Source organism: Bos grunniens, chromosome X (genome assembly GCF_055505025.1).
Source record: "Bos grunniens cultivar Pamir isolate PY7600 chromosome X, Bosgru_T2T1.0, whole genome shotgun sequence".
Taxonomy (NCBI): Eukaryota; Metazoa; Chordata; class Mammalia; order Artiodactyla; family Bovidae; genus Bos; species Bos grunniens.
The window spans coordinates 72,260,106-72,283,657 of record NC_141194.1 but is presented as its reverse complement, the minus strand read 5'-3'; the positions used below and the strand labels follow the sequence as shown (position 1 = coordinate 72,283,657).

The following is a 23,552-nucleotide window of genomic DNA, read 5'->3' as shown; positions in this document are numbered from 1 at the left end:
GGGAAAACTACAATTAACTCTTGGTGTACACATTTTTAGACTATTTATGCACACATACAGATACAGGTATATAAATTATATTTTCTATAAAAGTAATCATGCTACACTTTTATTTCTCAGTATTCTAATTCTAATCAATATTATGTCCTGGATATAGTTCCATGTCAGTACATACCATGTATATCTAAGGGCTATAATAGTGTTCTAGCCAATTACTATTAAACAATGGCTAAATATTGAGGCCTCAACTTCTGAATGTAAAATAGAGAAGTGAGCTATCCACTGATGAAATACATTCCTGTCAAATCTGCACTTGCTGATTATGAATGATGGGCCTTAGGGTAAGGTAGTTAATCCTTTTGTCTTAGACTAAATATACAACTACAGTTGCCTCATACCTGTTAAAACAAATTATTCTTGAAGGATCTTAAAGATCTATAAAAAATTAATAAAAGAACCTCCTCCATCCTCAAAATTTCATGATGCAGGAAAACATCAATTCCTATTCAAACACCAAATACAGTTAATAATTATTCATAGTAACATAGTTTTCTTTCCTTATTTCTTTTCCTATGTTTTATTTTCCCTTTTCAAGATCTATCTATTCTCTCCTAACAATTGCCTAAAGACCTACAGCAAATAAATCTCCAAATTATATTTTTCTCTATTTATTCTCTTCAGCAAAGTAAAAAAGAAAAATTAAATACCTTTTAACACTCAGTTCAGTCCTTAATCAACAAAAGCTAATGGTAAATTTTACCCAACATGAGTCTTTAAATGAAATAAAAATGCAAACATGTATTTCTTAAAGATAGACAACATTTCTAAACTCTTAGAAGCTGAAGTTTCATAGACAATTTATTCCATTAAGCTTTATTCACCACTGTTTGCTAAACAATGCAGCCTATGCTACTCAAACATCCTCAGTTTCATCTAAGTTCTTCTTCATATTTCCCAGGAAGTGATGCAAGGAAAGAAGATTGTACTTTAAAAGGATAGAACTTTAAATAATTCTGTAATTTTTGTGTGATATTTCACTAAACTAATGAAAACACAGACACCACATGCATAAATACAGGCATGCACTGCACACATGCATAAACACATGCATGCACTGCACACATGAACACACTTACAGCAAAGATGTACTAGATGGTGTGTGTACTAACTGGCCTGCTTCTGCTAGCTCAATGGCATGTTTTCTTTCAAGCTTTTCATAAAGAAGCACAATGCTTGATCTGGCCTGATCATATTCTCTGAGCAAAATCTTCTGCAGATACTTGCTGTTCAAATACTCCAATCTGTCCAAGAAGTAAATAAAATAAAAATTCCAGGAAATTAGTGCCTTTTTTTTTTCAGGAATTTTTATACTATAGTTAGAAGGTCCCAGAACTGGTCGACCCCCTGCCTATTTCATATGTAACTTGTTTAAATGGAAAAACCATTCTATGATGTAAAGAGAAGACCAAAAAAAAAAAAAAAAACATAAGAAATTCTAATTTCAAATGTCTTTATTAGTAAATTGCAGCTTTAGATTTATCCCACTAACATCAATCAAGCCAAGGGAAATATAGACTTATGAAGAAAAAATATTTACACCAAAGACAGAAGTATTGGCAACATAGGGTCTATATTTCAGAGAAGGCGGCTGAAATACAGTTTATTTCAATGAATGGGAAAAGGAATTGAACACCAGAGTTAAATATTTGCTTAAGGAACCTGAATTTAAACTCACAAAATGAAAAATAAACCATGTTAAACTACAGTTTCACAACACCTGAGTGAAAATACCAGCTAAATATAGATTTATAGGCAATAAGTTCATACTAAAAAAAAAATTCACTGCAATCTTGAATACTTTTCTGAGGTCTACTTTTTTAATTTTATTTTTTTATTTTTTAGTATTATTATTATTATTTTCTACTTCTTTTTTTAATGTTTACATACGTTAAAGTCACTTTCTGATGCTCCAGGAATTTAAAGCCACCTTGACTCTAGGCTCAAGCCATCAACACGAAATTTGCTCAGGAAGACAGTAGATGGCAATATCAGAAAAACAAAACTTTAGAATGTTAAATAGCAATTTTTGCCAATGAAAAAATTGGACCCAGAAATTTATGGTGCATGGTAGAGGTTCTACTTTAGAGGAGGAGGATATTTATGTACAACAGGTGAAAGCAAAGGGAGAAGGAAAGGAGATGACCCCAATTATAAAGTCTTCGAAGTGTGTGTGTAGCTCTTCTGCCAACAAAAGTCACTGTATAAAACCACACGGAACATAATTAAACAGAGAGCCAGGTAATTAGCTCTAACTGTTTATTGTAAAAAAAAAAAAAATGTTCTAGGCTGTTTGAATTATTAGAAAGGGCAAGACAGTAAGTGTAGGGGCTTCCCTGGCGGCTCATATGGTAAAGAATCTACCTCCAGTGCGGGAGATCCAGATTTGATCCCTGGGTCAGGAAGATCCCCTGGAAAAGGGAACAGCAATCCACTTCAGTATTCTTGCCTGGAGAATTCCCATGGACAGAGGAGCCTGGTGGGCTACAGTCCATGGGGTCGCAAGGAGACAGACATGACTGAGGGACTAACACACACAAACAAGTCCCAGTCATGGTTTATCATGGTTTACATCCTTTCTCTATGATCAAAAACATTCATCCAAATCAAACATGGAAAAAATGATTTTTGTTAGATCCGTTGCATTTATAAGAAGGGTAAATTAATATTTCCTTATCAGTTTAAAATGACTTTCTTTGAGGATGAACACTAGCAAAATTTCTCTTGGTTCTCTGATCTTAACTTCACTATAGAAACCATCTCTCCTGTAATGTGGCATAAAAGGATATCGACAAAGTATTGACCCTACTGCTTGTGTCAAGTGTTGGCTGCTAAAACTGTATTTCGTTTTTTAACACAGCTCCTGCAAGGAATCTAAGCTGAATCAGCAAATTTTAATATGTGTTGCTACCAGGGTATTACGAATAGGTCTTAATTTAGAATAGTTTAAACATTTGGATTTAAAATCTCAGACTAGATTTAATATCAGCATTAAAAGTATCCCTTTTATAATTCACTCAGTCATTCACTTCTTTATTTTAAAATATTTATCTGGTACCTATTATGTAGTGTTTCCCAGGTGGCACTAGAAGTAAAGAACCTTCCTGCCAATGCAGGAAACATAAGAGATATGGGTTTGACCCCATGGGTCAGGAAGATACCCTGGCGGAGGGCACAGCAGCCCACTCCAGTATTCTTTCCTGAAGAATCCCATGGACAGAGGAGCCTGGCGGGCTACAGTCCATAGGGTAGCAAAGAGTTGGACAGGACTGAAGCGACTTAACATGCACACATGCACACCTATTATGTAGAAGGAACTTTTTTAAGTGCTGCAGTTACAGAACTTAACAATGCAAACAAGGTCTCTGTCCTGTTGCCACTTATATTTTAGTTTGAGAGAAACATATAAGAATGATATATTTTATATGAATTATATTTTTAAGATTAAAATAAAATATCATTTAATAAAGGAAAAAACATTAAAATATCAGATAATTATGATATAATAGAGAATGAATATTAAGGGAATAACTCTTTGAGGAAATGAAATTTTAGCCAAGGCTTAAATGACAGGAAGTTACTAGGCATGCAAAGATCAAGTAGAAGAGAATTTCAGGCAACAGGAACATTACACAAAGGCTTTAAGGTAACAATATACTGAACTTACTGTGTTAGTAAAGACATGACTACAGTATGATATATGGCAGAGAGAATAGAATGAGATGTGGAAGGAAGCTAACAGTAGTTATAATTGTAAACTGAGGTAAAAAAATTGGATAAGTTTCAAGTGACAAGATATTAGAGACTTTATTTAGGATAGTAACATGATTTGATGTAAAATCACTTTCTCTGGAACTGTGTATAATACCCCCCCACCCCAGGAAGGTCTAAGAATTTTATGGCACACTATTTAGTTTTAGGGTCTGAACTTAGGGTTGGTCATATCCTTCATGATAAGAAAAAGAAAGATCTTTGTTTCTTTAGCTGTCATCATTTTTTAAACATGTGAATGAGTAAATCTCAACTATTCCCAACAGAAACATACAGAAAGATATACAGGTTCATTTGCATTTTTCTTTGCATGTATACAAGCATACTTTTGGCAAATCCTCACTTGTCTTTCCAGTAATATTGTCCCCAGTGTCCTGATATATCTTCTACGCCAGCCAGCAAATGATCAAAGAACTGAAATAAAACAAAATATATGTCTAAATATATAGTATACATGAGGAACTTGGTTAGTTAATGCTAAATAAAAAGATCTCTCAACACCATCTTCAAAATTGTTGATTTCATCCGAGTTGCTTGATTTTTTAATCCTAAACTCTTTTCAGGGTAAGCATAAAAAGGAGCATCTATATTTATAAATAAGAATGCTTGCAATAATTCTAGCATAAGCATTAGAGACATTCCATTTAAAATTGAAAATGCACATATTAATCAGTATTATATGATAAATTCATTAAATTACCAAAGTCTAGGTCTAGTAAAGTGAAAGAAATAAAAGATGTAAAAGGCATATTTCTTGCTTCTGAAGGATATAGAACAAAACTGGAGAGGAAAGATAAAAGCACATGCATGATAATTCAGTTTAAACTTGGTATGTGTATATGTATAAATGCAGCAAGAAAAGGAATATTTAGGAAAGAAATAGAAAAAGATGAATTTAGAGAAGACTTATATGAAAATGCGCAGTGTGAGCTTGCCCTAGAAGAAATGGGGTTACATATGGAAAAAGTAAATCATTCTTTGTAATGGGAATATCATGAGTAACATATATGGGAGAAAATAAGGAACTTTATAAGAGATTTATGAAAAAAGAAGGTTGGATAGATGTAGATCAAGGGTGGGGAAAGAAAGCAGTTAACAAAGGACTTTAAGTGCTAAGATTAAAAGTTTAGTTTGACATAACTTCACAAAAAATAAACTGAATATATTTATGAAGAAATAATAAACCCAACTTGAGTGATATTCTATTGATACAAAATATCTTCATGAACTTTTCAAAAATGCCAGTGTCATGAAAAGTAACAAAAAGTTGAAAAACAGTGTTAGATTAAAGGTAACTGAAAGGATATGACAACTAAATGCAATGCGTGATCCTAGATGAGGAGAAAAATACTATAAAATATTGGGACATTTGGAAAAATTGTGAATATGGAATTAAATTAGGTAATGCTATTGCTAAACTTTCTGAATTTGATAAACAGTTGTGATTTTGTACTAGAATGTCCTTTTATTTAAAAATGTTAATACATGCTAAAACATTTAGAAGTGAATAATCAGGACTTCTGCAACCTAATTTCAAATCATTCAGCAAATGACAGTAATAATAGGTACCAATATAAATAGAGAGTGGTAAAACAAATGTGGCAAATGCAACAGAGAGTCAAGGTAAAGGGTAAATACATATTCATTGAACAGTGTTTGAAATCTGTACACTTGACATCTTTAAAATAAAAAGTTGAAAAAGGAAATAAAATTTGACTTGGTCCTATAAATTGGCTATATTATGTTTTATCAATATAACATATATTACACAGTCATTAAAACTCATCCATATGGTAAGAATAACACAGGAAAAATATGATTTTCCCTAAAAAAACCTAAAACGTCTTTCGATTATAATAAAATTATCAACAAATGCTTATTTTACAACTTGGGCAATTACCTATTAAAATTTGAAAGAAGAATGCAATCAGTTGAGCTATTCATGCCTATCGGTACACTTTCTTAGGCACATGCATGCATGCTAAGTCGCTTCAGTCGTGTCCAACTCTTTGCAACACTATGGACCATAGTTCATCAGGCTCCTCTGTCAATTGGAATCTCCAGCCAAGAATACTGTAGTGGCCTGTCATTCCCTTCTTCAGAGGATCTTCCCACCCCAGGGATTGAATCTATGTCTCTTTTGACTCCTGCATTGGCAGGTGGTTTATTTACAACTAGGGCCACTGGGAAGTCCTCTTAGGCACATAATTATTGATAAAACAAGTATTTTACATATACAAAGTTATTATATGTGCAGAAAATGTATCCCAGAAAATTACAGTCTGTGCCATACTGAAGTTAAAGGTAAGGTAGACAAACTAGCCCTTCCCTTTGACTAAAGTTCCCAAAATTTTTCCATATTAATAAAAATAAGAATATTTTGATAGCATTCTTAACATTCTCTATATTTCAATATTCCTATTGCTACATTCTATAAAATCCCACCAAAGATAAGCAAAAAAACCAAATTCTATTTCTATAAGAAGACAAAACCAAGTGATAGAGTTCACATCTTTAAATTTCTCTGATCGTCTCCTTACTTCTAATGTAGAAATTAAGCATTTATGTCTAAATTCTGGGTAATTTTGAAACTGTATGTCAAAGAGTATATTTTTCAATCTGAATATGGAAATTTTTAACTTTCTCAATCTTTGGTGGTATATAAAAAACTCCACCAAAGGCCAAAATACCCCAAGAAAAATTTCCCAACTACATAAGGATTACACAGGTCAGTTTGTAAACAATTGCTTTATAATATCAAACAAAAAATCAACTCAGCTCCTGGATAATTTAGTCTAATATTAAGAATTAATATGTCAAACAAACTCAAAACACTTAAAATTATAATTTACAGTAAAAAAATATTCATAATTCATAGGTTATTCAACCTGGATAGGCATTCACAGATCATGTAAACAGCCATTCAAATTTACTGATTAGGAAACCAAGTGTACAAAATGTTAAAATACTTTGCTAAGATAATGTGGGAAGCTGGACAGTAACAGAGTGAAAGGTTGCTGCAGCAATCTTTGTGTTACATCAGGTTTCGTGACCTCCAGAGGAGAGGATTTCTATCAGGGGTCAGATGAGGCTTGAGTACTTGGAGCCATTTGTGCAGCAAAGTTTTATTAAAGCATAACCGAGATGGGGAAAGCTTCTGACATAGAGACCAGAAAGGAACAGAACAGTTCAGTTTCTCAGTCATGTCCAACTCTTTTGGACCCCATGAATTCAGCATGCCAGGCCTCCCTGTCCATCACCAACCCCCAGAGTTCACTGAAACTCATATCCATCGAGTCGATGATGCCATCCAGCCATCTCTTCCTCTGTCGTCCCCTTCTCCTCCTGCCCCCAATCCCTCCCAGCATCAGAGTCTTTTCCAGTGAGTCAACTCTTTGCATGAGGTGGCCAAAGTATTGGAGTTTCAGCTTCAGCATAAGTCCTTCCAAAGAACACCCAGGACTGATACCTTTAGAATGGGCTGGTTGGATCTCCTTGCAGTCCAAGGGACTCTCAAGAGACTTCTCCAACACCACAGTTCAAAAGCATCAATTCTTCGGTGCTCAACTTTCTTCACAGTACAGCTCTCACATCCATACATAACTACTGGAAAAACCATGGCCTTGACTAGATGGACCTTTGTTGGTAAAGTAATGTCTCGGTTTTGAATATGCTATTTAGGTTGGTCATAAATTTTCTTCAAAGGAGTAAACGTCTTTTAATTTCATGGCTGCAGTCACCATCTGCAGTGATTTTGGAGCCCAAAAAAATAAGGTCAGACACTGTTTCCACTGTTTCCCCATCTATTTTCCATGAAGTGATGAGACCAGATGCCATGATCTTTGTTTTCTGAATGTTGAGCTTTAAGCCAACTTTTTCACGCTCCTCTTTCACTTTCATCAAGAGGCTTTTTAGTTCCTCTTCACTTTCTGCCATAAGGGTGGTGTCATTTGCATATCTGAGGTTATTGAGATTTCTCCCAGCAATCTCGATTCCAGCTTGTGCTTCTTCCAGCCCAGCGTTTCTCATGATGTACTCTGCATATAAGTTAAATAAGCAGGGTGACAATATACAGCCTTGACAGTCTGTTGTTCCATGTCCAGTTCTAACTGTTTCTTCCTGACCTGCATACAGGTTTCTCAAGAGGCAGGTCAGGTGGTCTGGTATTCCCATCTCTTTCAGAATTTTCCACAGTTTATTGTGATCCACACAGTCAAAGGCTTTGGCATAGTCAATAAAGCAGAAATAGATGTTTTTCTGGAACTCTCTTGCTTTTTCCATGATCCAGAAGATGTTGGCAATTTGATCTCTGGTTCCTCTGCTTTTTCTAAAACCAGCTTGAACATCTGGAAGTTCAGGGTTCACATATTGCTGAAGTCTGGCTTGGAGAATTTTGAGCATTACTTTACTAGTGTGTGAGATGAGTGCAATTGTGTGGTAGTTTGAGCATTATTTGGCATTGCCTTTCTTTGAGATTGGAATGAAAACTGACCTTTTCCAGTCCTGTGGCCACAACTGAGTTTTCCAAATTTGCTGGCATATTGAGTGCAGCACTTTCACAGCATCATCTTTCAGGATTTGAAATACCTCAACTGGAATTCCATCACTTCCACTGGCTTTGTTCATAGTGATGCTTTCTAAGGCCCACCTGACTTCACCTTCCACGATGTGTGGCTCTAGGTGAGTATGAGTGATCACACCATCATGATTATCTGAGTCATGACGATCTTTTTTGTACAGTACTTCTGTGTATTCTTGCCACCTCTTCTTAATATCTTCTCCTTATGTTAGGTACATAGCATTTCTGTCCTTTATCGATCCTATCTTTGCATGAAATGTTCCCTTGGTATCTCTAATTTTCTTGAAGAGATCTCTAGTCTTTCCTGTTCTGTTGTTTTCCTCTATTTGCATTAATCGCTGAGGAAGGCTTTCTTATCTCTCCTTGCTATTCTTTGGAACTCTGCATTCAGTTGCTTATATCTTTCCTTTTCTCCTTTGCTTTTAGCTTCTCTTCTTTCACAGCTATTTGTAAGGCCTCCCCAGACAGCCATTTTGCTTTTTTTGCATTTCTTTTCCATGGGGATGTTCTTGATCCCTGTCTCCTGTACAATGTCATGAACCTCTGTCCATAGTTTATAGGCACTCTATCAGATCTAGTCCCTTAAATCTATTTCTCAATTCCACTGTATAATCATAAGGGATTTGATTTAGGTCATAGAAAGCTATTAATCAGATAGCAGAGACGCCTCAAGGCTGAGGGAGTTTCACCAGGCCCCTCCCCCACAATATGCATTTTTGAGATAGGAGGTACTATGTCATCCCCTGACCATAAAACAATTGACATGAATACTGGTTTTTTGAGTCATTATCATCCTAAGGTTTCAGAAAAGAAAAGGTCTTAGGCAGAACCATTTTGAAGAAAGGCAGATTCCAAAGCAAATGCAGTTTCATTAACATAGCATAAGAAAAGCATTTCCATAAGAAAAATACATTGGTTATTGCTAAAGGCAGAATCAGGTGTCTTCAACACAGAATTAAAAGAAGCCTCTTTTAATTTTGTGTAGAGAAGGAAGAAATGTCTGCCACTGGGCTTCTTTGGTGGCTCAGCTGGTGGCTCCCTGCAATGCGGGAGACTTTGGTTTGATATCTGGGTTGGGAAGATCTCCTAAAGAAGGGAATAGGCTAACTACTCCAGTATTCTGGCCTGGAGAATTCCATAAACTGTATAGTCTATGGGGTCACAAAGAGTTGGACATGACTGAGTGACTTTCACTTTCACTTGCAGTTTATTTCCTCCTGCTACTTGGGGATCTATAGCTTTCCTACCTGTTACTCTCTCAAGAGCAAATGCTAACATTTAGACCTTCATTGTTCTTATCACTTACCAAAAGAACTGATTGATTGATTTTCAAATTGCAGATTGTTACAATATAACAAATGAGTGCATGCACGTGTGCTCAGTCACTTCAGTCGTGTCCGACTCCTTGTAACCCTATGAACTGCAGCCCACCAAGCTTCTCAGTCCATAGAATTCTCCAGGCAAGAATACTTGAGTGGGTTGTCATGCCCTCCTCCAGGGGAATTTCCGAACCCAGGGGCTGAACACACATCTTCTGCATCTCCTGCATTGCAGGCAGATTCTTTACCCACTGAGCCACCTAGGAAGCCCAATATAACAAATACCTATTCAGAAAATCACATCTCCTTTTATTAGAGAAATTCAAGTATAGAAAGATCTATCATGTAAAGACCTGATATACAAGGGTTAGTTCCAGTCAACAAGATGATATACATGATATATAGACATCTTACCCGAATGAGAATTTGTTCACTCACAGTTGGAGAGGTCTCTCCTCTTTTCGTTACATCTAATAAGTCAACAAGAGGACGAATAGTCATTCCCTACAAAATGAAAAACAAAGAGCTGAATTTCTTTCATATGAAATTAGTGCTTGAAGCCAGAAAGAAAAACACCAATACAGTATACTAATGCATATATATAGAATTTAGAAAGATGGTAACAATAACCCTGTATGTGAGACAGCAAAAGAAACACAGATGTATAGAACAGTCTTTTGGACTCTGTGGGAGAGGGAGAGGGTGGGATGATTTGGGAGAATGGCAAGGAAACATGTATAGTATCATATAAGTAACGAATCGCCAGCCCAGGTTTGATATAGGATCCTTGGGGCTGGTGCACTGGGATGACCTGGAGGGATGATACGGGGAGGGAGGTGGGAGGGGGGTTCAGGATGGGGAACATGTGTACACCCGTGGCAGATTCATGTTGATGTATGGCAGAACCAATACAATATTGTAAAGTAATTAGCCTCCAGTTAAAATAAATAAATTTAAATTAAAAAAAAAATGAAATTAGTGCTTGAATATTTCCCTGGTGTGTCTTTGTGTGTGTCTATGTATGGGTGCATATGCACAGGTGTCTTAATCTGGCCACGATAAAAATTTAGAACATTTTCTTAAAATTCAGAACTATCATTGGTCTAACATGAGAGGGAAGTGCTGTGATTTTCCTTTATAAGGATCAATCATGACATATATTGTTGACAAAAATGTGGGTCATTAAAAAAAAAAAAAAAAAAAAAACCTGAAAAAAATCTACCACTGTATTTCAAAATCAGAAAGTGCTTAAATCACAGAGCCAAAATGCTGCAAGAGATTTTCATTTCAATTACCTCTGGTGTATAATTTTGTCTTTGTTATTCATCATCCCTGGATAAAAGAATGGCAACCCACTCCAGTATTCTTGCCTGGGGAATCTCCATGGACAGAGGAGCCCAGTGGGCTACAGTCCATGGAGTCACAAAGAGTTGGACATAACTGAGTGAATAAACACACAATGATAATAAGCTTATAAAAGAGACAGAGAAAGAGAAACCAGAGAAGTAAGAGGAAAATCAGAAAGTCAGTTGTCACAAAATACAAAAAGAATATTTCAAGAACGTGGGAGTTTGACTTGTGGAATCCCTGGGAAAGCTCAAGTGAAATGAGAATGGCAAATGGCCATTAGTAACCTTAATAAAAGAGATGGGAGCAACAAAGTTTTATGTGGTCAAGAGAGAACATTACTTTAGTGTAGTTGTAGTGTGTTTTAAGTAGGAGTTGCTTGAGCCTGTTTAAAGTTGATGGGAAGAATCTAGCTGAGAAGAGTGTAAATATACATGAGAGAACATAAATGATTGAAAACACAAGACAAAAAAGGAATAGATTACAAAGGAGAGCTTGAGATAGGAGACCCCCAGTTCTGTTATAAGAAAAAGAAAGAAGAGGTTAGGAACAGATACAGTTATGTTGGGAAGTTAAAGGCTCTTCTGTGGATGACTACTGTAAGCCAAGTTGCTCTTTGCAGAGTTCTCTTTCTTTAGTTTTGTTTTGTCTTTTTAAACCAAAGTATGGTTGAATGTAAAGTAAGAGAAGAAGATGAGATTTGCCCTGGCATCTACATTTGGAAACAAGGACTTTAAGAAAGAGTTATGAACTAAAGTAAGAAATATGAAGTGGAATATAGAAAAACCTGGCTGCAAATAAACAACAAAATCTCCTGCTTTCAAATGAACTTCCACACTACTTAGTCACTTTCAAAATATTTTGTAAAAGCATTCCCATGAGGGTTCTATTTTTACCTTATTTCAAAATGTGGAAAGAAGCAGGTAATAATTTTCATTAATGTTAAGGTTGAAACTTAAAAGAATCTCAAGGGTGTCCTAGTTCTTCATCAACTCTTCAGCACTTCTGAATGACAAAAATGCCTTACTGTGGGCCTGATTGCTTTAACACACCAAATAAGCATGCCATCCCAAAAGCTTCCTTTCCAATTTGGAGCTATGCAATTTTTTGTAAATGCATGTGAATTGGCCAAAGTCAGGTGATCATCTTATTCACAAGGTTTTCATAAATAATTGTACATGATTCCTGCTTTTTATGTGATGTTTCAGTTATGCGATTCCACTAAATTCATTCTGACATTTAAAACATCACCATACAATGCTTTCATGGGATATAACTGCATCCTTTAACAGAGTTTATCACAGGCAAAAACTTTCCACCATGAGCAGATCTGTCTAATGACCTGTCTTTGAAAGGCTGACTCCATGTTTGCATTTTTAAACCCTTTTACATGACTCTCCATCTTCATTTAACTTAATTCATTCTATTCAGTCTACCATGGATAGATCAAAATTAATGCTTTAAAATAAAGGTGTCAAACCAACCTGACTCAGTGGCATCTCTTATAACCCATTCTATATATTTTGTACTATTATTCTTTGGCCTTTTAAAGATGTAGAATAGTTGAGAGACAAAATTTTATTCTTTATGTTTGAATCTCTGTAGTAAATCATATATATGGTTAAGTGAAGCTTGAGTAAATCAATAAAAATCATGGTTTAAAAAAATAGTCTTGATTTCAAACCTCTACTACAAATGTTCATAATTTATATTCATACTCCAAATTAACTTTTATTTACTATTTATTCATTTATTTCCTTGCTTCAGAAATTTATTGCACATTTCATTGGAGCCACACTAATAGACTGAGTATATAGTGGTGAATAATTTATATTTATTTCCTGCATTCATGGAATTCAGTTTAGCAAGGAGACAGACATCACCCAAGTGGAGAAAAGAATGACTAAAGATCCCCAGAGGATCTTCCCAACCCAGGAATCAAACTCACATCCCCTTCATTGGCAGATGGATTCTTTACCACTGAGCCTCTTGGAGAAGGAAATGGCAACCCACTACAGTATTCTTGCCTGGGAAATCCCATGGACAGAGGAGCCTGACAAGCTACAGTCCATGGAGTGGCAAAAGAGTTGGACACAAATTAGCAAGCCCCCCTCCCAAAAAAAAAAAAAAAGAAAAAAGAAAAACAACAGGTAGATGATATATATAGTGATACATTCTATGAAAGTGTTCAAAACAATAAGCCCAGAATGGAGATGTTTATAATAAGCCCCACACCATCAAACCAAGGCTTAATTTAATTACAGTGTCTGCTCTCCCAGAAGTAAAAACAAACATACTTGCATAGAGTGGTCTGGGAATTCTTCTGTGAGGAGGCTCTACATAGCTGAGGATTAAAGGATAAAAGGAAGATGGACATGCAAGGAACTTAGGAGATAGTGTTTTGGGGAGAGTGAATGACATGTTGGAAGAAAAAAAAGTTTGTCAAGGTTGATGCAGTTCAAGAGGCTTAAATCACAGTGAACAAGATGGAGAATGGCCACAAAACATGGGGTTTCAAAGGTAGACATAAGAGGGGAGGAGCCAAGATGGCGGAGGAGTAGGACGGGGAGAACGCTTTCTCCCCCACAAATTCATCAAAAGAGCATTTAAACGTCGAGTAAATTCCACAAAACAACTTCTGAATGCCGGCAGAGGACATCAGGCACCTAGAAAAGCAACCCAACTCTTCGAAAGGAGGTAGGAAAAAATATAAAAGACAAAAAAAAAAGAGACAAAAGAGGGAGGGACGGAGTTCCGTCCCGGGAAGGGAGTCTTAAAAACAGAGAAGTTTCCAAACACCAGGAAACCTTCTCACTGCTGAATCTGTGCCGAGCTTTGGAAGCACAGAGAGCAACATAACAGGGAGAAAAAATAAATAAATAATTAAAACTCACAGATTGCGAGCCCTACGGTAACTCCCCTAGTGGAGAAGCAGCGCAGACGCCTGCACACGCCATTAGCAAGCGGGGGCTGGGCAGGGAGGCGCGGCGCGGGCTGCATCGCTTAGAGTAAGAATCTGGCCTGAATACCCTGAGCACTATCTGAGCGAAATAATTTGGGCTAGCAAGCCAGACTGTGGGATATCTACCACGCGAAAAGCCAGCCCCAACCTAAGACACCGCCAGGCCCGCACACAGAACAAAGGACTGAACAGAGATAGCCGGCTGCAGATCTTCCCCCTCCGGTAACAGGCAGCCAGAGCCGGAAGGGGGCAATCGCAGCCCCAGAGAGACATTATCTATAAAACTGTAAGCAGGCCTCTTTGCTAACTAAAACTTCTTGGGGGTCTGGACAGTCAACATCTGCCTGAGAAGGTGCGCCGGTTTTACACCCAGATAACTGAGTGGCGGGGAGGCGATAAGTCGCAGCATTGGCATTTGCCAAACACCTCATCACCTGAGCTGCGCAGACCTGGGAAGAGCACAAAATGCAAGCCCAACTGAGTCTGCGCCTCTGAGGACTACCCGAGTGCCTGAACCTGAGCGGCTTGGACCTGGGAGGTACATGCAGCCCAGGGCCGGCCTCGGATTGTTCTCGGTGGAACAACCTAGAGCCCGAGCAGTGTGGGCAGGGAGGCTACACGCGCCGTGAGTGGGGGCAGACCCAGTGTGGCTGAGGCACTGCGAGCGCACGCCAGTGTTATTTGTTTGCAGCATCCCTCCCTCCCTCCCCACAGTGCGACTGAACAAGTGAGCCTAAAAAAAAAAAAAAAAAGTTTCCCCCACCATCCACTTTGTGTCAGGGCGGAAGCCAGACACTGAAGAGACCAGCAAACAGAAGAAGTTATAACAGAGGGAAACACCTTGGAAGCTACGGGCAATAGATTAAAACCCCGTGGTTACTACGGACTACATAGGAAGGGGCCTATAGATCTTGAGAAATATAAGTCGGACCAAGGAACTAACCAAAAATGAACTGAACCCACCATATAACAAAACCAGAGAAAGTCCTAGATATATTTTTACTATTTTTACGATCATTCATTCTTTCTTTTTTTTTTAATTAAAAAAAAATTTTTAAGTCCTCTCTTGTTCCTTTAATTTTCACTTTTATAACCTATTACTTTGCAAAAAAAAAAAAAAAAGACCCTATTTTTTTCTTCTTCAGCAAATTTCATATATATATATTTTATAAATTTTTGACCTTGTTTGTTTTTTTTTTTTTCTTCTTCTTCTTTTCTTTAACATTGTATTTTTGAAATTCCAAACTCTACTCTAGTTTTTTAATTTTAGCTTTTTGGTATATGTTAGCAATTTTGTACCTACAGTTTTTTTTTTATAATTTCTGTGACTTTTTTTTTTTTCTGTTTCATTCTCTTCTTCTTTTATATAACATTGTATATCTGAAATTACAAACTCTACTCTAGATTTTTAATTTATGCTTTTTGGCATTTGATATCAAATTTGTACCTGTATTTTCTTTATAATTTTTGCGACATTGTCTTTGTTTGTTTGTCTTCTCTCTTTATGTTTTTTCTTCCTTTTTTTTAACATTGTATTTTTGAAATTACAAACTCTACTCTGGATTTTAATTTTTGCTTTTTGGTATTAGTTATCAATTTTGTACCTGTATTTTCTTTATAATTTTTGTGACATTGTTTGTTTTTCTTTGTTCATTTTTTCTCTTTCTTTTCCTTCTTCTTTTCTTTAACATCGTATTTTTGAAATTCCAAACTCTACTCTAGATTTTTAATTTTTGCTTTTATGTATTTGTTACCAATTTTGTACCTTTAAGAACCCAATGTTCAGGACCCATTTTTCACTACGGAGTGAGATTACTGGCTTGACTGCTCTCTCTCCCTTTGGACTCTCCTTTTTCTCCACCAGGTCGCCTGTGTCTCCTCCCTAACCCCTCTCTACTCTACCCAACTCTGTGAGTTTATGTGTGTTCCAGATGGTGGAGAACACCTAGGGAACTGATTAGTGGCTGGATCTGTCTCCCTCCTTTTCATTCCCCCCTTTTATCCCTCTGGCCACCTCTGTCTCCTTCCTCCTTCTTCTCTTCTCTGTATAACTCCGTGAACATCTCTGAGTGGTCCAGTTGTGGAGTGCATATAAGGAAGTAACTACTGGCTACCCCACTCTCTCCACTATTGATTCCACCTCATCTCATTTGGGTCACCTCTAACTCCCTCCTCCCTCTTCTCTTCTCCATGTAACGCTGTGAACCTCTCTGAGTGACCCTCACAGTAGAGAAACTTTTCATCTTTAACGTAGAAGTTTTATCAACGGTGCTGTATAGAAGGAGAAGTTTTGAAACTACTGTAAAAATAAGACCGATAACTGGAAGCAGGAGGCTTAAGTCCAAACCCTGACTCCAGGGAACTCCTGACTCCAAGGAACATTAATTGACAGGAGCTCATCAAACGCCTCCAAACCGACACTGAAACCAAGCACCACACAAGGGCTAACAAGTTCCAGGGCAAGACATACCAAGCAAATTCTCCAGCAACAAAGGAGCACAGCCCTGAGCTTAAAGATTCAGGCTGCCCAAAGTCACCCCAAAACTATAGACATCTCATAACTCATTACTGGACACCCACCAGAACACCGACACAAGCTTCCCTAACCAGGAAACCTTGACAAGCCACCTGTACAAACCCACACACAGCGAGGAAAAGCCACAATAAAGAGAACTCCACAAACTGCCAGAATATAGAAAGGACACCCCAAACTCAGCAATTTAAACAAGATGAAGAGACAGAGGAATACCCAGCAGATAAAGGAACAGGATAAAAGCCCACCAAACCAAACAAAAGAGGAAGAGATAGGGAATCTACCTGATAAAGAATTCCGAATAATGATAGTGAAATTGATCCAAAATCTTGAAATCAAAATGGAATCACAGATAAATAGCTTGGAGACTAAGATTGAGAAGATGCAAGAAAGGTTTAACAAGGACCTAGAAGAAATAAAAGACAGTCAATATAAAATGAATAATGCAATAAATGAAATTAAAAACACTCTGGAGGCAACAAATAGTAGAATAACACAGGCAGAAGATAGGATTAGTGAATTAGAAGATAGAATGGTAGAAATAAATGAATCAGAGAGGATAAAAGAAAAACGAATTAAAAGAAATGAGGACAATCTCAGAGACCTCCAGGACAATATTAAACGCTACAACATTCGAATCATAGGGGTCCCAGAAGAAGAAGACAAAAAGAAAGACCATGAGAAAATACTTGAGGAGATAATAGTTGAAAACTTCCCTAAAATGGGGAAGGAAATAATCACCCAAGTCCAAGAAACCCAGAGAGTCCCAAACAGGATAAAACCAAGGCGAAACACCCCAAGACACATATTAATCAAATTAACAAAGATCAAACACAAAGAACAAATATTAAAAGCAGCAAGGGAAAAACAACAAATAACACACAAGGGAATTCCCATAAGGATAACAGCTGATCTTTCAATAGAAACTCTTCAAGCCAGGAGGGAATGGCAAGACATACTTAAAATGATGAAAGAAAACAACCTACAGCCCAGATTATTGTACCCAGCAAGGATTTCATTCAAGTATGAAGGAGAAATCAAAAGCTTTTCAGACAAGCAAAAGCTGAGAGAATTCTGCACCACCAAACCAGCTCTCCAACAAATACTAAAGGATATTCTCTAGACAGGAAACACAAAAACAGTGTATAAGTTCGAACCCAAAACAATAAAGTAAACGGCAACGGGATCATACTTATCAGTAATTACCTTAAACGTAAATGGGTTGAATGCCCCAACCAAAAGACAAAGACTGGCTGAATGGATACAAAAACAAGACCCCTACATATGTTGTCTACAAGAGACCCACCTCAAAACAGGGGACACATACAGACTGAAAGTGAAGGGCTGGAAAAAGATTTTCCATGCAAATAGGGACCAAAAGAAAGCAGGAGTAGCAATACTCATATCAGATAAAATAGACTTTAAAACAAAGGCTGTGAAGAGAGACAAAGAAGGTCACCACATAATGACCAAAGGATCAATCCAATAAGAAGATATAACAATTATAAATATATATGCACCCAACACGGGAGCACCGCAGTATGTAAGACAAATGCTAACAAGTATGAAAGGAGAAATTAACAATAACACAATAATAGTGGGAGACTTTAATACCCCACTCACACCTATGGATAGATCAACTAAACAGAAAATTAACAAGGAAACACAAACTTTAAATGATACAATAGATCAGTTAGACCTAATTGATATCTATAGGACATTTCATCCCAAAACAATGAATTTCACCTTTTTCTCAAGCGCACATGGAACCTTCTCCAGGACAGATCACATCCTGGGCCATAAAGCTAGCCTTGGTAAATTCAAAAAAATAGAAATCATTCCAAGCATCTTTTCTGACCACAATGCAGTAAGATTAGATCTCAATTACAGGATAAAAACGATTAAAAATTCCAACATATGGAGGCTGAACAACACGCTGCTGAATAACCAACACATCACAGAAGAAATCAAAAAAGAAATCAAAGTTTGCATAGAAATGAATGAAAATGAAAACACAACAACCCAAAACCTGTGGGACACGGTAAAAGCAGTCCTAAGGGGAAAGTTCATAGCAATACAGGCACACCTCAAGAAACAAGAAAAAAGTCAAATAAATAACCTAACTCTACACCTAAAGCAACTAGAAAAGGAAGAAATGAAGAACCCCAGGGTTAGCAGAAGGAAAGAAATCTTAAAAATTAGAGCAGAAATAAATGCAAAAGAAACAAAAGAGACCATAGCAAAAATCAAAAAAACCAAAAGCTGGTTATTTGAAAGGATAAATAAAACTGACAAACCATTAGCCTGACTCATCAAGAAACAAAGGGAGAAAAATCAAATCAATAAAATTAGAAATGAAAATGGAGAGATCACAACAGACAACACAGAAATACAAAGGATCATAAGAGACTACTATCAACAATTATATGGCAATAAAATGGACAACGTGGAAGAAATGGACAAATTCTTAGAAAAGTACAACTTTCCAAAACTGGACCAGGAAGAAATAGAAAATCTTAACAGACCCATCACAAGCACAGAAATTGAAACTGTAATCAAAAATCTTCCAGCAAACAAAAGCCCAGGTCCAGATGGCTTCACAGCTGAATTCTACCAAAAATTTAGAGAAGAGCTAACACCTATCCTGCTCAAACTCTTCCAGAAAATTGCAGAGGAAGGTAAACTTCCAAACTCATTCTATGAGGCCACCATCACCCTAATACCAAAACCTGACAAAGATGCCACAAAAAAAGAAAACTACAGGCCAATATCACTGATGAACATAGATGCAAAAATCCTTAACAAAATTCTAGCAACCAGAATCCAACAACACATTAAAAAGATCATACACCATGACCAAGTGGGCTTTATCCCAGGGATGCAAGGATTCTTCAATATCCGCAAATCAATCAATGTAATACACCACATTAACAAATTGAAAAATAAAAACCATATGATTATCTCAATAGATGCAGAGAAAGCCTTTGACAAAATTCAACACCCATTTATGATAAAAACTCTCCAGAAAGCAGGAATAGAAGGAACGTACCTCAACATAATAAAAGCTATATATGACAAACCCACAGCAAACATTATCCTCAATGGTGAAAAATTGAAAGCATTTCCTCTAAAGTCAGGAACAAGACAAGGGTGTCCACTTTCACCATTACTATTCAACATAGTTTTTGAAGTTTTGGCCACAGCAATCAGAGCAGAAAAAGAAATAAAAGGAATCCAAATTGGAAAAGAAGAAGTAAAACTCTCACTATTTGCAGATGACATGATCCTCTACATAGAAAACCCTAAAGACTCCACCAGAAAATTACTAGAACTAATCAATGACTACAGTAAAGTTGCAGGATATAAAATCAACACACAGAAATCCCTTGCATTCCTATACACTAATAATGAGAAAACAGAAAGAGAAATTAAGGAAACAATCCCATTCACCATTGCAACAGAAAGAATAAAATACTTAGGAATATATCTACCTAAAGAAACTAAAGACCTATATATAGAAAACTATAAAACACTGGTGAAAGAAATCAAAGAGGACACTAATAGATGGAGAAATATACCATGTTCATGGATTGGAAGAATCAATATAGTGAAAATGAGTATACTACCCAAAGCAATTTATAGATTCAATGCAATCCCAATCAAGCTACCAACAGTATTCTTCACAGAGCTAGAACAAATAATTTCACAATTTGTATCGAAATGCAAAAAGCCTCGAATAGCCAAAGCGATCTTGAGAAAGAAGAATGGAACTGGAGGAATCAACCTACCTGACTTCAGGCTCTACTACAAAGCCACAGTTATCAAGACAGTATGGTACTGGCACAAAGACAGAAATATAGATCAATGGAATAAAATAGAAAGCCCAGAGACAAATCCACACACATATGGACACCTTATCTTTGACAAAGGAGGCAAGAATATACAATGGATTAAAGACAATCTCTTTAACAAGTGGTGCTGGGAAAACTGGTCAACCACTTCTAAAAGAATGAAACTAGAACACTTTCTAACACCATACACAAAAATAAACTCAAAATGGATTAAAGATCTAAACATAAGACCAGAAACTATAAAACTCCTAGAGGAGAACATAGGCAAAACACTCTCTGACATACATCACAGCAGGATCCTCTATGACCCACCTCCCAGAATATTGGAAATAAAAGCAAAAATAAACAAATGGGACCTAATTAACCTTAAAAGCTTCTGCACATCAAAGGAAACTATCAGCAAGGTGAAAAGGCAGCCTTCAGAATGGGAGAAAATAATAGCAAATGAAGCAACTGACAAACAACTAATCTCAAAAATATGCAAGCAACTCCTACAGCTCAACTCCAGAAAAATAAATGACCCAATCAAAAAATGGGCCAAAGAACTAAATAAACATTTCTCCAAAGAAGACATACAGATGGCTAACAAACACATGAAAAGATGCTCAACATCACTCATTATCAGAGAAATGCAAATCAAGACCACTATGAGGTACCATTTCACACCAGTCAGAATGGCTGCGATCCAAAAGTCTACAAATAATAAATGTTGGAGAGGGTGTGGAGGAAAGGGAACCCCTCTTACACTGTTGGTGGGAATGCAAACTAGTACAGCCACTATGGAGAACAGTGTGGAGATTCCTTAAAAAACTGGAAATAGAACTGCCTTATGATCCAGCAATCCCACTGCTGGGCATACACACTGAGGAAACCAGAAAGGAAAGAGACACGTGTACCCCGATGTTCATCGCAGCACTGTTTATAATAGCCAGGACATGGAAGCAACCTAGATGCCCATCAGCAGATGAATGGATAAGAAAGCTGTGGTACATATACACAATGGAGTATTACTCAGCCATTAAAAAGAATACATTTGAATCAGTTCTAATGAGGTGGATGAAACTGGAGCCTATTATACAGAGTGAAGTAAGCCAGAAGGAAAAACACCAATACAGTATACTAACGCATATATATGGAATTTAGAAAGATGATAACAATAACCCTGTGTACGAGACAGCAAAAGTGACGCTGATGTATGGAACAGTCTTATGGACTCTGTGGGAGAGGGAGAGGGTGGGAAGATTTGGGAGAATGGCATTGAAACATGTAAAATATCATGTATGAAACGAGATGCCAGTCCAGGTTCAATGCACGATACTGGATGCTTGGGGCTGGTGCACTGGGACGACCCAGAGGGATGGTGTGGGGAGGGAGGAGGGAGGGGGGTTCGGGATGGGGAGCACATGTATACCTGTGATGGATTCATTTTGATATTTGCAAAACTAATACAATTATGTAAAGTTTAAATATAAAATAAAATTAAAAAAAAAAAAAAAACAAAGGTAGACATAAGCCATATTTGTAATGGAAAGCTCATAGTCATGCTAAGTGTTTTGGAATTTATTAAAAGTTTAAAAAGAACCAATAAAAGAATTTTGGAAGGTATGTAATACAATTTGTGTTTTAAAAATATTGCTCTTGATTCTGTGGTAATAATAGATTGAAATAGGAAAGGAAAATGGAAAATTTTAAGGCAGTTCAGGAAATGTGATGGCAACTTGGACTAAGATGATGGCAATGGTAATAGAGAATAGCACAGAGATTCCACAAAAAGACAGATATGAAAATACTCATGAAAATACCATTTTTAAAATTAAAAAAGAAAAGCTTTAAAACTGAAAGGACAATTAATAAATAAATTGGTATATAATCATAAAATGTAGTATTGTAGACCACTGAAAATTAATGAGCTACAGCTACTCACAACTATATAAATAAATATTAGTAACAAAATGTTAATAGACCAAAAAATTCCAGAAGGCTATATGCAAAACATGGTTGGATGAGATGGAGAGAGGATGAGATGGTTGGATGGCATCACCAACATGATGGATATGAGTTTGAGTAGGCTACGGGAGCTGATGATGGACAGGGAAGCCTGGTATGCCACAGTCCGTGGGGTTGCAAATAGTCGGACATGACTGAGCTAAACTGAACTGAACATGCAAAACATATATATACACACCCACAATAGATACTTTTTATAAAGTTAAAAAATAATTTAAACTGATCAATATATTATTTATGTGTGTGTCTATGTGTATAATATGTGATTTCAAAAAGCATTTTTTAAAAAACAAGAGAATAATAAATGATTTATTCAGGATATCAGTCACCTGTAAAGACAGAGAGAGAGATATGAAAGAAAATAGGATAGTGCATTGCATAGATTATTATTAACTTTCTCAGGTTTAGTGCTGGGCTCACAGCTGTTAGAAGTATCGAGTGAATGAATGAATAAATGAATGTCAAGAGTTGGACACAACTGAGTGACTAACACTTTCACTTTCTTTCAACAGGCTTCCCAGGTGGCTCAGACCATAAAGAACCTGCCTATAATGCAGGAGACCCTGGTTCAATCCCTGGGTTTGGAAGTTCCCCTGGAGAAGGAAATGGCAACCCACTCCAGTATTCTTGCCTGAAGAATTCCATGGACATAGGCGTCTGGCAGGCTACAGTCCATGGGGTCACAAAGAGTCAGGTATGACTGAGCAACTAACACTTTCTCTTTCTTTCATTGGGTCAATGATTCAAATTGGTGTTGGCGTCGTGAATCAAAATATATTATTAATACAACTTTGTATATCTAGAAATATTTTTAAAATCAAGTACATATATTGAAGATATATTTTGGAATTAAAAACCACAGGGCTTGATGTGAGGGATAAGTAAAAGGAAATTATAAAATATGTAGTCTACATTTCTGTAGAATGTCTTTGTAAATGGGTAGATGTCAGTGTCATTTACTAAGATAGAAGAAAAACAGATAAGGATCAGATTTATCCTTTGTAGATATATTGGCTATGTGGATAAAAAATAAATACTACCTGCCATTCCCATAAACACTGAATGTTTCCTGCCATCAGCCATTGCAGCCATCCTCAAAGTTATGCCCTTAGGGGAATTCAGAATG

The 23,552-nt window shown here is 36.7% G+C and overlaps 1 protein-coding gene across 9 annotated transcripts in view; it reads right to left on the bottom strand.

Annotated features, from left to right (window-relative positions):
* Positions 1–23,552, bottom strand: part of LOC147340705 (sodium/hydrogen exchanger 2-like) — a 175,528-nt gene that overhangs the window by 41,171 nt on the left and 110,805 nt on the right. For 5 of the 9 annotated variants that reach the window (XM_086389890.1, XM_086389892.1, XM_086389893.1 and 2 more), the window contains exons 7-8: positions 10,141–10,230; positions 4,172–4,242 (exon numbers count right to left, since the gene is read on the bottom strand). In XM_086389890.1, coding sequence (XP_086246016.1) covers positions 4,172–4,242; positions 10,141–10,230 — 161 coding nt within the window. Of the gene's footprint in view, positions 1–1,136; positions 1,302–4,154; positions 4,243–10,140; positions 10,231–23,552 lie in introns of all 9 variants that reach the window. The other 4 variants (XM_086389887.1, XM_086389886.1, XM_086389888.1 and 1 more) reach the window with 2 other exon arrangements.